Source organism: Nicotiana attenuata, unplaced genomic scaffold (genome assembly GCF_001879085.1).
Source record: "Nicotiana attenuata strain UT unplaced genomic scaffold, NIATTr2, whole genome shotgun sequence".
NCBI lineage: Eukaryota > Viridiplantae > Streptophyta > Magnoliopsida > Solanales > Solanaceae > Nicotiana > Nicotiana attenuata.
This window is the reverse complement of record NW_017670569.1, coordinates 1-15,139: the sequence shown is the minus strand read 5'-3', so window position 1 is coordinate 15,139 and position 15,139 is coordinate 1. Positions and strand designations below refer to the sequence as shown.

At 39.6% G+C, this 15,139-nt stretch overlaps 1 protein-coding gene across 1 annotated transcript; it reads left to right on the top strand.

Annotated features, from left to right (window-relative positions):
• Positions 1-3,856: 3,856 nt before the first annotated feature.
• LOC109241077 lies at positions 3,857-4,329 on the top strand. Its single transcript, XM_019407788.1, has 2 exons — positions 3,857-3,882; positions 3,966-4,329. The coding sequence occupies exons 1-2, from the start codon at positions 3,857-3,859 to the stop codon at positions 4,327-4,329; spliced, it is 390 nt and encodes a 129-aa protein (XP_019263333.1).
• Positions 4,330-15,139: the final 10,810 nt, after the last annotated feature.

Here is a 15,139-nt window from a genome sequence, read left to right as displayed (position 1 = left end):
CACTCGATTTTAAAGTGCTAAATATTAGGAAAGTAACTAAAATTACATATTTGTCCAATGTGAAACTTATTTTAAAAGGGTAAAAAAGGCGAACGACATTTCGCTAAGGGCATTCGTGCTTTTAATATAGTATAGATAAGACATTATAATACGTTTTCAAATTGAATTAGTAATAGAAATTTTTAAGAGGTATATCTTAAAATTAATAGGATTATATGACTAAAAATATCTCTACGCTGAAAGTTTATNCATAATAGGATACGTGCTATTAGGTAACAAAAGGAATGCTAATAGGAAGGATACGATACGTGCTAAAATTATTAGGTAACAAAAGGAATGCTAATAGGATACGTACTATTAGTATAATTATACTAATAGGATTTCTAGATGTAATATTATATATGTTCGAAAACTAATAGGATTATAAGGCTAATATCTAGAATTTCGGTTATGTCCTTTTATTATGAGTTATTATGCTTAATATTATAAGGTTATTTTTGTAAACCGACATTGTATTCATGCTTTTATAATAATATAGATATAGATATAGATAGATTAGTATAAGAGGAAGTTCTCTCTCTCTTTTTACAGGCTCTAAAAATATATTAAAATAGCACGGGCTAGTCAGTTTCCGGACTGGTCATTCAAAAATAGCCAGCGTTTGCAAAGTCATTGAAAAATAGCCATTATTTTGCTGCAACAGGGATCGGTCCAGCATAATATACTGGAGATCGGTACACCTGTGTATGAACTTCCAGCATATTATGCTGGAACTCCAACACGCGGAAAGTTCCAGCATAATATACTGGAGATTGGAGCACCTGTGTATGAACTTCCAGCATATTATACTGGACTGGTATATTATATTGGAACTCCAGTATATTATGCTGGAAATCCATTATAATATGCTGGAGTTCCAGTATACTTATGGTGGAACTCTATTATAATATATTGGAGTTCCAGTATACTTATGCTTGAACTCCGGTATATTATGTTGGAGTATTTTCCGGATTTTGAACAGTGTTTTCGTTCAGATATTTCTTTACATGAAAAGTGGCTAAATTTCGTTTACTTTTGAAACTGTGGCTATTTTTGAATGACCACTTGTAAATCTGGCTATTTTTGAATTTCTCCCAAAAACATTGGTAACCACCGGAGCTGGAATGTGAGCATTTGGCCCAAAAGAGCATGGCCCAAAATTTAAGAGGCTGGGCTACAATGGGATTGACAAGTGGGACAAAAGGGTAAATTTTAAAAATAGCCAGATTTACAACTGGTCGTTCAAAAATAGCCCAAATTCAAAAGTAATCGAAATTTAGCCACTTTTTATAAACACTGTTCAAAACCCGGAAAATACTCCAGCATAATATACTGGAGTTCCAACAAGTATATTGGTCCAGTATAATATACTGGAGTTTGGAGCACCGGTGCTCCAGTCTCCAGTATATTATACTGGAGCCAGCAAAGTATACCGGTCCAGCATAATATGCTGGAGTTCATACACAAGTGCACCGAACTCCAGTATATTATGCTGGACCGGTCTCTATTGCAGCAAAATAGTGGCTATTTTTCATTGACTTGGTAAACACTGGCTATTTTTAATTGACCAGTCCGAAAACCGGCTATACCGTGCTATTTTTACGGGACAAAAGGGAGTGACCAATGCAAAATATACGCTTGTTGGAAGCCTAGTAATACGTGTTTTGGGCTAAAACAATTGAAGTGGATCTACAATAGAAAGAGATTTGCACACAGCGGCCGCATTTTGCTTATAGTTTTTTTTGTGTGGTTATAACAGGATAGTATTATTATAGTATAAAATTAACCGTCATTACAAAACAAGTAGCCAACTTGTTACATACAGTAGCTGTAATATTTTTAACAGAATACGTTCCTATCTTATCTAATAAAACACACAACTTAACAATAATGGCGGAACTGCATAATGTTTTGTAACACCGGGCTTGGGCAGCTTCCTTCGCCAAGAGGTGTGCAACTTTATTTCCGTCACTAAAACTATGCTTGATTAACATGATTCCCCAACTTCCTGACAATATTCAATTATTCTATATTGCAGGAATCATCAAAAGGAAAGAAAAGTAATGAGAAGCTATCTAAATATGTGATTGCTAAATCAATGAACCTATAGAAGGAATCAAAAGTCTGCAAATCTACTCGGCCTCAATCAAGGAAATCCGATTACCAATCAAGAAGTTATTGCCATATTCAGTTTCCTTAATTAAAGCTCAGTCAAAGTATTGATTGTCTCGTAAATGAAAGTTGTGACAAGGAAAGTCACGATCGAATCCGGTCTCTCCCAAAGAGCAGGATTCGAAGAGGCACCCCTTGGGTCAAAACCTTTTAAAGATCTCGTGCTTCTATTTCTGGTCAAGATTCAACGACTCTTTTCCTCTCCTATAAGAAGACTGCTAATTTCAATTGGAAGACTTGCGCAACTCCACACATTATTTTCTAAGTCTCCCCACTTCTTAGCCTAAACACTGTAATCTGAAGTTTATTAGTTGTTAGACTTTAAGCCATTGGGCTTTAAAGTAGAATAAGTGTGAATTGGAAATGGAGGGAAATAAAATGGAGGGAAATTGAAAATTTGAAGAAGTGAACTTTTGTCTTGCACTTTGTCCCTCATTGGTGAGGGACAACCACATTTGTGTGCTTATATATAGAATCACTTCTTAAAACTCTTAAAAGGAGTTGAAGAGAATGAACCCTCACGCCGTCGTCGCTCGCTCGGCTTCGGCTTCAGCTTCGGATTTGTCAAATGATCGATAAGATTATTTTTGGACAAAATTTATTTAATTATTTAATAATTAATTAAATGCCAAATCACTGCTGAAAATACGCCAGAACCCTGCTGAAGGTTCAGAGGGCTTCTCTGGCCGCGGTTCTGCCGCGACCGCGGTAGAACCGCGGCAGGTTGATTCAGAGAGCCTCTCTGACCGCGGTTCTGCCGCGACCGTGGTAGAACCGCGGCAGGCAGCGTATTCTTCTGAAAAGGCACCTTTTCCAGACACCTCTTCTGATAATTGCCTATAAATTCTGAGGCAAGACTCCATTTTCTACACACGAAAAACACTCCAGAACTTCTTTCTTTCTAAATATACTGCATTCTAATTCGCAGTCTCTCTCTCTCAAATTCGTAAGTGTGATTTTGCTCCGTTCTTTAAGTTCGTTGGTATCCTGCAGTTTGTATTGCCACTGTTGCAGGAAGGTTTATTCCGTGGAGGATTTAATCCATTACCTTGGCAACGTGTGAGGGGGTTAAAATTCCTTAAGGACACACAAGAAAATTGTGGACTCGGAATATTTCTTAAACTCTTCTGTTTTTCCAGTTTCTTTTATTTTTCTAACAGTTTTTCTGATTTTGTGTTTTAACACAGTAGCGATCACATTAGTGTCTCAAAAGATAGGAACAATTAGAACACAAAAGAGAGTTGTGTCATTATTAGAAATTCACTGTTGTTGTACTTCGTTGGTGGTGAACGAATCACAACCATCCCTGTTGTAATACTTTCAAGATCTAAAAAAACCTTTGTGACCCAAGGGAAACTAGATGTAAGTACCACACCGGTACCGAACTAGTAAAATTGTTGTGTGTCATTCTCTTTCTGTTTACTGTTATTTTACTTCTGCGCTCGATCTAGTCAACTAAAATCATTGTTAGTCGACTAATTTTTAGTAGACCACAATTCACCCCCCTCTTGTACTTTCAATTGGTATCAGAGCAAGGCTCACAAACTTTGCTTAACAGATAGTGAGGAAAAGATCGTGGGATCAAACACAATCGTTGGTGTACTATTTCAAGAGGGAACATCTCAAGTTCGACTACCATACTTCAATGGACAACACTTCTCTCATTGGAAGGTGCGTATGGAAACATACACCATATCTTATGACATCAAAGTCTAGCGAGTGATCAAAAAGGGATATCTTCCAATTCTCTCAAGGAAAGACGAAAATGGTCAAGTAATAGTATCCACTGATCCACTTGACTTAGATGACTACACTGATGAGCAAGCTGTTGTCATAAGTGTAAATACCAAAGCAAAAAATATGTTGTACAATGCTATCAGTGGTGAAGAATATGAAAAGATCTCAAGTTGTGAAACCGCTAAGGAGATGTGGGATAAATTGAAAGTTACATATGAAGGGACACACAAGGTAAAAGAAACTAGGATAAATCTATTGGTTCGTGAGTATGAGCTGTTTCAAATGAAGGATGGAGAATCTGTTGAAGAAATGTTCTCCAGGTTCAGCAAAATTCTTAGAGATCTGAAATCCTTTGGTAGAACAATAAGAAGCGGAGAATAAGTCCGAAAAATTCTCAGAAGTCTACCTACGATTTGGCAGCCAAAGGTCATCGCACTCGAATGTCAGGATCTTGATAAAATGTCCTATGATGAACTCAGAGGTGATATAATAGCTTTTGAGAAGACTCATTTGGATAGACAGATTCAACAAGAAAAGAAGAAAACAGTTGCATTCAAAGCAACTGTGGCTGAACCAGAGGATGAAGAAGAAAATAAAGGAGGAGAACAGGATGAAAACATAGCCATGCTTTCTCAAGTTGTAACTAGCATGATGAAGAAAAACAGAAATAGCAGAAGAGGTAAACCAAACTTCAGAAAGGGAAGGATAAACAATAAAAATGATGGAAGATGCTACGAATGTGGTAACCATGGACACATTCAAGCTGACTGTCCAGAACTAAAGAAGAAGCTGAGCAGGAATCTTCAAAGGAAGAAGTCTTTTGGAGCCTGGAGTGATGAAGAAGAGTCTGATCATGAAGAAATTGCAAATATGTGCTTCATGGCCATAGAAGATGATGGAAATGAAGAATTAGGAGAGCGTGGGTTCTCAGGAAACAGAGGAATAAATGAAAAAGAAGACTCATTCATGGCAGACGAGGGAAATAGTGAGGTACGTCCCCTAAATTGCCCTAATTATTATGAACTCCAAAAATTCGTTGATATTGCTCTTGCAGATATTGAAAGAGTTCTAAATGAACTCAGAAATATTCAAAGAGAAAAGAAAGAATGGGCTCTGAAGCTAGAAGTTTGTGAAATTGAACGTGATATGCTACAGGAAGAAGTCAATGAACTTCAACTTCAATTGAATGGATTACAAAAATCCACTAGTCATAGTTCAGTCAAATCAAATCAGACTGTTTGTCACAAACAGAAGAAATCTTGTGGGTGTTCCTTTTGTGGTAAGAATGGGCATAATACTAACCAATGCAGGAACATAATCAAAGGTGAAAAAGATTATGAAAATAGTTCATCTTGTTTTTATTGTGGTAAAAAGGGCCGTACCTCAAATCGCTGCAGGTTTAAGGATAACAGAAGATGGGTTTGGCGACCAAAATCTTCAAACCAAACTAACACTCAGCATTCTAATCCTTCAGGACCCAAGCAATCTTGGGTACCTAAAAACAAGTAATTTTGTTTTGCAGGAACACCGCAAGAAGAATTGAAAAGGAAAATGGTATCTCGACAGCGCGTGTTCCAGACATATGACCGGTGACAAACAATTGTTCAAGACAGTCACTAACTAGATGGAGGAACTGTCACATTTGGAGACAAATCCAAAGGAAATGTAATTGGTGTTGGAAAAGTTCCTCTAAGCCCAACATGTGATGTAGACGAAGTCTACCTGGTTGATGAACTCGGCTACAATCTTCTCGGCATTAGTCAACTATGTGAAAATGACTATGAGGTTCGTTTTAAGAAACATGGTTGGTTCATAGAAGATGAATCAGGTAAAGTCATTCTTTCAGGTAATAGAGATAGAAATGTCTATACTATTAGCAACCTAGATAATCTTGGGGATCAAATCTGTCTTGCTTCTATAGTTGATGATCCTTGGGTCCGCCATAGAAAACTTGGTCATGCCAGCATGCATACTATTCAAAAGCTTTCTAAACATGATCTCGTCATTGGATTTCCAAAACTAGATTTTTCAAAGGATCATATTTGTGATGCATGTCAACTAGGAAAACAAACTCGCTCATCTTTCAAAATCAAGAACTTTGTTTCCACCTCAAAACCTCTTCAACTATTGCATATGGATTTATTTGGTCCAACTAGAACTGCTAGCATAGGTGGTAGAAAATATGTTTTTGTTATTGTGGATGATTTCTCTAGATTTACCTGGGTTATGTTTTTGAGTCATAAAGATGTTTCTCTAAAGAATTTTGAAGTTTTCTATAAGAAGGTTCAACGAGAAAAAGTTTACTACATCTCTTCTATCAGAAGTGATCATGGAGGATAATTTGAAAGCAGAGCTTTTGAAAACTTTTACAACGATCAAGGAATCTCTCACAACTTCTCTTCACCAAGATCTCTGCAACAAAATAGAGTGGTAGAGCGTAAAAATAGAACCCTACAGGACATGGCAAGAACCATGATTGTGGAAAATTCCCTACCTCATCATTTCTAGGCAGAAGCGGTAAGCACAGCATGTCATATTATCAATAGGTGTATGATTCGACCAATTCTCAAAAAGACACCGTATGAACTGTAGAATGGTAAGAAACCCAATATTAGCTATTTTCACCTCTTTGGATGCAAATGTTTCATTCACAACAATGGAAAGATAATTTGGGTAAGTTCGATCCTAAAAGTGATGAAGGTATATTTCTTGGTTACTCTCCTTCAAGTAGAGCATATAGAGTTTATAATAAAAGAACATTCTGCATTGAAGAATCAATTCATGTTGTTTTTGTTGATACTAACCCTCGTCCAAGGAGTGAAAACCTTCCTGAAGATGAGAAAATTCCTTTTGTCCCTAAATCTGTCATTTCAGGAAAGGATCATCAAAGTTAGTCAGCTAATCAGCAAACTCAACCACCTGAAGAGCCTGTAGAAATTCACGAACCATCTCAAACAGATCAGTCGACTAATGTATAAAGAGATCCTCCTTCAAACACACCAAATGAATGGAAAAGCGAACCTGGCTATCCTCACAAATTTGTTATAGGAGATCCACAAGAAGGAATCACTACAAGAAGATCTCAGAAGAACAAATCTCATGTGGCTCTTATTTCTCAACTTGAGCCAAAAAAAATGGATGAAGCTCTAAAATATGCTCACCGGATAAGTGCTATGAAATAGGAATTAGATAAATTTGAAAGAAACAAAGTATGGGAATTGGTTCCAAGACCTTCAAACTCCTTAATCATTGGAACTAAATGGGTATTCAAAAACAAATTGAATGAATCTGGTCAAGTGATTTGAAATAAAGCAAGAGTAGTTGCTCAAGGATACTCTCAGCAAGAAGGAATCGACTATGACGAAACATTTTCCCCTATAGCAAGACTTGAATCCATTCGAATATTACTTGCTTTTGCTGCTCACAAAGGTTTCAAGCTGTTTCAAATGGACGTTAAAAGTGTTTTCCTAAATGGCTACATCTCTGAAGAAGTATATGTAAAGCAACCACCAGGATTTGCAAACATCACTTTTCCTAATCATGTATACAAGCTGACTAAAGCTTTGTATGGTCTCAAACAAGCTCCGCGTGCCTGGTATGAAAGGTTAAGTTCTTTTCTCTTAAATCAAGGGTTCAAAAGAGGTAATATCGATACAACTCTTTTTATTAAGCATTCTAGTTCAGGTAATCTTATTACTCAAATTTATGTTGATGACATTATTTTTGGTAGTCCTAACTCTGCTTTATGTGAAGATTTTTCTCATTCCATGAAAGGAGAATTCGAAATGAGCATATGATGGAAGAACCGACATTCTTTCTCGAACTTCAAATCAAACTGTCTCCTAAAGGAATTTTCATTATCCAAACCAAGTACACTAAGGAGCTTATCAAAAAGTATGGATGGAAAATGCAAAGTCAATCGGGACTCCAATGAGTCCAAGAACAATACTCGATGAAGACAACAATGAAAGAAAGGTTGATGAAACCATGTATAGAGGGAAGGGTCCCTACTGTATCTCACTGCTAGTCGACCAGATATTATGTTCAGTGTATGCAAGTGTGCAAGATTTCAGTTGGCTCCTAAGGAATCCCATCTCACTGCTGTTAAACAAATTATTAGATATCTAATTGGTACTTCTGATCTAGGATTATGGTATGATCATTCTAACAAATTTGCATTAAAGGGTTTTTCAGATGTAGATTTTGCAGGTGACAAGATTGATAGAAAAAGCACTAGTGGCACGTGTCAGCTATTGGGAAATGCATTAGTATCTTGGCATAGCAAGAAACAAAATTGTGTTGCCCTTTCAACGACTGAAGCAGAATATTTAGTTGTCGGAAGCTGTTGTACACAAGTTCTATGCATCAACTTCTCGACTATGATTTATCTTTTACCTCTACTCCTATATTTTGTGATAATACCAGTGCTATTTTCTTATCAAAGAATTCTGTGCATCATTCTAGAGCAAAGCATATAGAAATTAAGCATCATTTTATACGTGATCATGTCGCTAAAGGTGATATTTTATTAGAATTTATTAGTACTGATTCTCAACTTGCCGATATTTTTACAAAACCACTTTTTGAAGAAAGATTTTGTTTTCTTAGGAAAAAGATTGGCGTTTTTCCAAATTTGTAAATCAAATCTTTTTTGTCGTGTTTTAAAATATTTTATTTCCTTAAGTACGTGTGGCTTAATTAATTTTTGTATAGGTGTAATAATTGCTTCATCAGTACCGCCGATCAGTCACTTCAGAAGCATCACTTCCTTCTGAACCCGCCTTTTTCTTTAACCAAGGCGACCCTTCATTACTCCAAAAGCATCGATAAAACCCCTCTCATCTCTGTTACTCTCTTCATTCTTATCAAACAAACCCTCTCACCATTGCCAAAAGAAATCCCTCTTCCTCCACTGCAACCAGATGTAGCCGAAGGTTTCAAAAACCCTTCAATCATGAAGAACCTGTAGATTTGGAGTCATCTATTGACTCAGATTTTCTCAAAACAGACAATGAGAGTAGTGAATCCTCTTAAAATCCTCCCATCAGTAAGAAAAAGGCAGGAAAAAGGCCCATGGAGCAAACCCCCAAAAAGGCTGCATGCAAGAAAGGAAAGGTAGAGAACACTAAATTCGGACCTGAGGACAAGTTGATCTTTTATGGACCGAGTGAAAAAGCAAGGTTTGAATCCTACAAGTCAAAATCTATGGCTTATGGAAGCTCTGTAAGTCTTTCTCTCATGAAAAATTTGCATTGTGATGTGACCTCTATATTTGATTTTCAACATCTTTCATCTCTGTTCAACACTGTTGGTAACTCTGTCTATGAGGAACCTATGAGGATGTTTTATGTAAATCTTTTTGAGAATGACAAAGATGACCTGAAATCTATGGTATTAGGCACTAGAATTGTTCTGGACCCTTATCAATTTGAAAAAAAAAATCCTCTGCTAAGTTTAGTGGGTTTGATGTTTTTGTGCAAACTTCTTGGCCAAAAGATTTTGAAGTATCCTTTGAAGAAGCCAAAGTCTTTTTATCTGATAACCCCCTGATATTGGCCCCAAGAACCTAAAGTTTGAACATCGTGTCTTGGCCCACATGATTGCTACCACTTTACTCCCCAGAACTAGGTCCCTTAGTTCTTTATCCACTAGAGATGTCTTTGTTTTTTATTGAATTGTTAATAATAAATGACTGGATTGGTTTTGTTGCGCCCCCTTTTCTCTCCTTGCGGAGAACGTCCGGATTTCGACATTTCATGGGGGATCGACTCGTTTCCTTTTGGGAATTGGGTATTTGAAGAGTCGCCACCTAACAAATTATGGTGCGTTAGGGCACCTTGAGCAATTAACTCATGGACTAGTTTGCATTACCAGAGATTTAGGGTAAGGGCTCGAAATAACCTTGAGGGGAAGGTGTTAGGCACCCCTCGCGGTCCACAACGGTGGGTCTCGGCCGAACTTATATGAATTAGTCATTTTGAACAACTAAACAGTTTGACCACGTACTTGCAAGTAAGGGCATGTTTTGACATTCTAAGCACATGTGTGATTCAAGTAATGAAACAAGGGAAAAAGTTTGAACAAGTTGCACATATATGAAGAAAAGTAAATTCATTTAAACAACGAGAGTTGGGAAAAGGGTCCTAGGTTGGTTAGCGTACAGGATCATTGATAAGTTAGGATTTTACCATGATTATACCCTTTACTTACTATTGCTTTTGTTATAAATTGCCACAAAATAGTCCCAAAAGACTTACAAGTTGCGCTTGATTGCAGGTTTGAGCGAAAAGGTGACAAATGTCAAAGATCGGCTCAAAACGGAGTAAAACTTGCCAAGTGTCAAAGACCAAGTGAAGTGAGGGACAGGAAGACCTAGCGCGAACCGCACTGATATGCCACGCGGCCGCGCTAGGAGATTCAGAGAGTGGCTAATTCAAAGGTGGCCCGCGCGGCCGCGTTCCATTTATACGCGGTCCGCGCCAGTAAAGTTCAGAGACCTACAATTGCAAGACAAAGTCCCACGCGGTCGCGCTACATTATTACGCGGTCCGCGTGGATGAGATTCAGAGAGTTGGAGTTTTGGCCAAATATAGCCACGCGGCCGCGCTGCAATTCTGCGCGGTCCGTGGTCCCAACTTCAGAGAACAGAGTTCAAGAGTTCAAAGAGCCTACGCGGCCGCGCTACCTTTTTGCACGGTCCGCGCTGACTCCGCAGGGGCATTTTTGTCCAGAATTTCTAGCTCGGTATAAATAGATCTTTTTAATATTTTTAGAGGAGGTTTTTTACTTCAGAGCGGGGGCTGTGCTCGTGAGACGTGATTTGTAGCCTATTTTGGCATTTTTTTACTCTTTGGGATATCATTAGATTTTTAGTACTGCGCACTCCACTCTACCGCCATGCGGTCATTGACATCCATGTTTAAGAAGCACGGCTTTCAAGAGGATCTTAACATGATCGAGGCACTGTGTCATCCACTATCACAGGCTGTCTGACAATGTCCGCAAATCGGTCTGAACACACGACTCCGCTGCTATTGGGTTGTCTCACTGATTTGCAACATGAAATACCACCTTCTTCATCACCCACAGCGGAATGTAACTCCCCTGCTTCCACATCAACTACATGCCTTCCCCTTAGCTGGAAAGGATCTTCCCAAGAATAATAGGCCACTTCGAAATCCACTTCACATCCAATTAATGGACAAAGTCGGCTGCATATGATTTGTCCACCCGGGCAAGGACATCGTCAATGTATATAAAGGCCGTCTTCATGACCGGTCCACCATTTGAAGTTCTCATTGAGGTTGGCCTTAGGTTTGCCCAATCCCAAAGTCTTTGAAGACTGAGTTACGGCATCAAACTAAAGCTTAGCCCCCAAAGTCACATAGGGCCTTAGCAAATCACGCACTCCCGATAGTGCAAGGAATAGGGTAAAAGCTCCAGGGTCTTTTCTTAGTTTCGGGGCCATTAGAATGCACAATCGCATAACTTGGGCGTCATCTTTTATTTGTGTTATCACGCACTCGTCCACGTCGACGCAGCGCCTGATACGGCCTTTCGTGTGACTTTGATGCCATGCTCGAATCAACTGTCGGGCTTTTCATAAATTTTGGGTACAGGCATTTCAAGTGCTCACTAAAGGAACATTGATTTGTTGAGGACCTCTTCACTCAGTGTATGAATTTTGATACAAGCTGGGTTTGTCATTCTTTTTGCTGTGTGCTAACCGCTTGAGGAGTTATCGGCTAGGCAGCTCATGCTGAACGTTACTAGCAGGAGATCGTGGGTCACTGCCCTTGGCCTTGGGGCACCGCCGGCTCGGTATATCAATAATGTGATCCCTAGACGGGTTCACCCGGGCGCATCTCTTGTTACGGTCTCTACCCCGTCTTTCGGCTTTTTTCATACATCGCCATCAGACTAATCTAATCTCGCAACCTCATTTGGTTACATATTGGTTTCAACCACATGCAACGATTCAAAGGCATATAGCATCTTTCAATGACGACTCAACATTCATTTCATTCACAACCCGAATTTCTCAGCTCCGAATACTGACGTGTCCATCCAGATCAGGGCATATGCACCGGATCACCGCCTCTTCCCAACTCCTAAGTCCTCGTAACGTGCCCAATTACATGGTCATGGTTCTATGTCCCCCCCGTCTTTGGTCACTACCGGACCTGTCCACTTTGGTAGGCGCACCTTTAGGTCGTGGGTATTTAAAGCTTGAGAAATTTGTCCTATTTTGCACCTCTGGTTCCTGATGGATGTGGTTATGTTGAATTCTCTCGTGCAAACTTGCAGTTTGCTCACTGCAACATCATTGGTTCTGTTTGTCGTTCCATAATCATGCCCTCTTCGGTCTCCGAACATTCATCTACTATCCGTCCCAACGTGATCACATTCCCGGAAGAAACTTGGCCCTTCGCGACTTGAAAGGGGGTGGATTTGTTTGTTTGATTGGAACATGGGGTGCCTTTGAAAGCCTTTGCCCTCCTCACCACCATTATTCCCTCTGTTTGATTCTATTGTTGTTCTTCAATTGTTGTTTTTCCCGTTCAGTTGTCCTTGGTTGTTACCCTTGATTACCCCACAATTTGTTGTTTCTTGTTATCTGTTCCAATTGTTACCACCTTGTGTTGATTATTGCTTTATTCCATATTTGCCGGCTTCTCCTTGTTGATTGCCCCAATTTGCCTTGGGGGCTGCCATTGTCTTTGTTTCCCTTTGATTTCCTCTATTTTCCTTGGTGTATTATCTGACATTGCATATTGTGCATTCCTCACTCTTGATCATTTTCATAACACTCTGTTTCGAAAGTGAGGATTACTACCACCATCATTGTTTGTATGTCATAATTGCTTCACCAACTTACCTTGTTGCTGTTGTTGGCCTCTTTGCTCCTCCTTTTTAGCATTATGACACATTCTCCATTGCATTGACTGTGCGCCGGGCTTCTTGAACTTGTCTGCAATTCGCCTTTCGGCCAATTGATCACATTGTTGTTGTAAGTCGGCAATAGCTTGGGCCATATCGTCATTCAACTCCTTGTGCAAATGGATGACCGTGGGGTCACCTTTGATCGGTATACCAATCATGGACGCATCGTGACCTTTAATTGGCGCGTCACTTGCCACGGCTCAGCTGCACTGAACACTATCTCAGGTTGGTCGTGACTCGTCGGCCATTTCATCAAGTACATCACAATGCCTTTGGTAAGAAGTTTCTTTCATAATCCACTAGGCCCTAATTGGTTTCACAATGCACTGATTTGTGGTGTTGACTTAGCCCCTATAGAACATTTTCTGCTGGAATCATCGCCTGCCAGTCCCATGTCGTTGTTTAGGGCACTCCTTCACCATTGTCTTATTCGTTATCCACAGAGTCTCGTTGCCAATGGGTCTCCGTTCATATCGTGGCTTAGACTATATGAATCTCTAGAAGCTAGCTAGATTTCTTTCATCTTCTGACGTGACGTCTATAGTATTCAAGCCTGCTCACCTACATGCACTTTGGTGCAGACCAAACCGCGCATACTGGGACTCAATTCCAATAATTGACTCACTGACGCCTATATTTACATCGACCCTATCGCTGCTTGTCCTATAAGTCTAAATAGAAATGATTTGAACTCTTTCTAACCCAGGTTACCTCAAATGCTCCCGCCTGTATACTCACCCGCCCTGATAGATGACGAAGATGAGAAACAGGAAAAAAGGCGCTCAATGCCTAACGAGTCCCTCTGTACAACTTTGTTTTGTTCTGTGGTATGTTTATGTGAACCAGCAGTATACTACGTACACCCCTTCTAAAGTGCCTTTGTATGCATTTTAGTCGAAGCGCTGTCAGCGTAAAAATATTCCCCTTTGCTCGAGCAAGGTTCAAACATGACATTACGTGATTTGAAAAGTTCCTTCCGCTACCGCGTTTCGGGGAGGAACAATGGCACTTCGCGTGTACCCGATGAGTTTGGAGAACTCTTGGGACTGCTCTTGGCTGGTGGCGGGAGTGAGGGTCTGGCGAATAAGCGCTAAGTTGTTGTCATTTGTCGGATTCGGGTGCCGGGTATGGCCTCTTCGTTGGAAAACTTGAGGTGGTATAACCTCCTTCGAGCTTCAAGATTTTTCATTCTCTACCTCCTCCCCGCATTTCACATTGCCAAGAGGGTCGTTTGGCATTGAGGCCATATTACCTGAAATTGATCGACACAAACAGGGAATTAGTAACAAGAAGGAAAAAGAAAGCAAAAAACACAAAATAGCTACACAGATAGTTCAACACATATAAGCTCCCCGGCACGGCGCCAAAAAGTTGCGTTCATGCAGGCCATCGCCGTCTCAACACTACACGAATGGTCCAGGAAGAGTGTGCTTGGTTACATATAACTAATACGTTCCGAACTAGTGGATCGTGGTGTCGAATTTCACAGGGAGCTTGGAATGGAGTTGTATTGCCTGATTAGCCTTAGAATTGGTGTTTGTACTTTAATTGCACTCAGTTCCTAAACATTTGTATGGGGACTGGTGATTTTATATTTTAAAGCTTACTAATTGCTAAGATAAGGCATTAAAGCTAAATTATGCTAAGGAAATATTGGTTAAGTTGTGGCTTAACTATAGGAAAAATCACTAGGGTCTGGCATTACCTAGGTGGCTAATTAACGGGTAGATTGCCACCTAAGGTAAGTTGACATAATTGGGGCTTATATGCTATAACCAGTATGTCTCCAATTGTACTCACTCTCACACCTCTCGTAGAGAGAGTATTTTGCCAATTGACTCTCTCTAGACCAATTGGCTAGGCCAATTAGACCAGAGCAACTAGGGTTCATAGTAGGTTAATAGACTTCTCTTCGAGGTTTAACCCGTTAATTGGACTACCATTTCTCATTGGGTCCATCCCAATTCCTCTGTGGGTAATTTTGGGCGGTCATATGCTCTCTTTTCTCAAGAAGAGTTAAACCCACCAAGACTAGAATCAGTGTTTGCTTACAACCAATTCTTTAATTAAAACTAAAATTAACCCAATTAACAAACACCCAATATCAATCTAGCCTAGATACACAAACCCATTAACTACCCACACTGAGGGTTGAGCACCCCTAGTCTAATGGGTTTAGCTGACATAATTAGAGAAGAAACGTTAGAAATAAAAAGTGAAATGAACATATTAATTGATTGCCTAATTT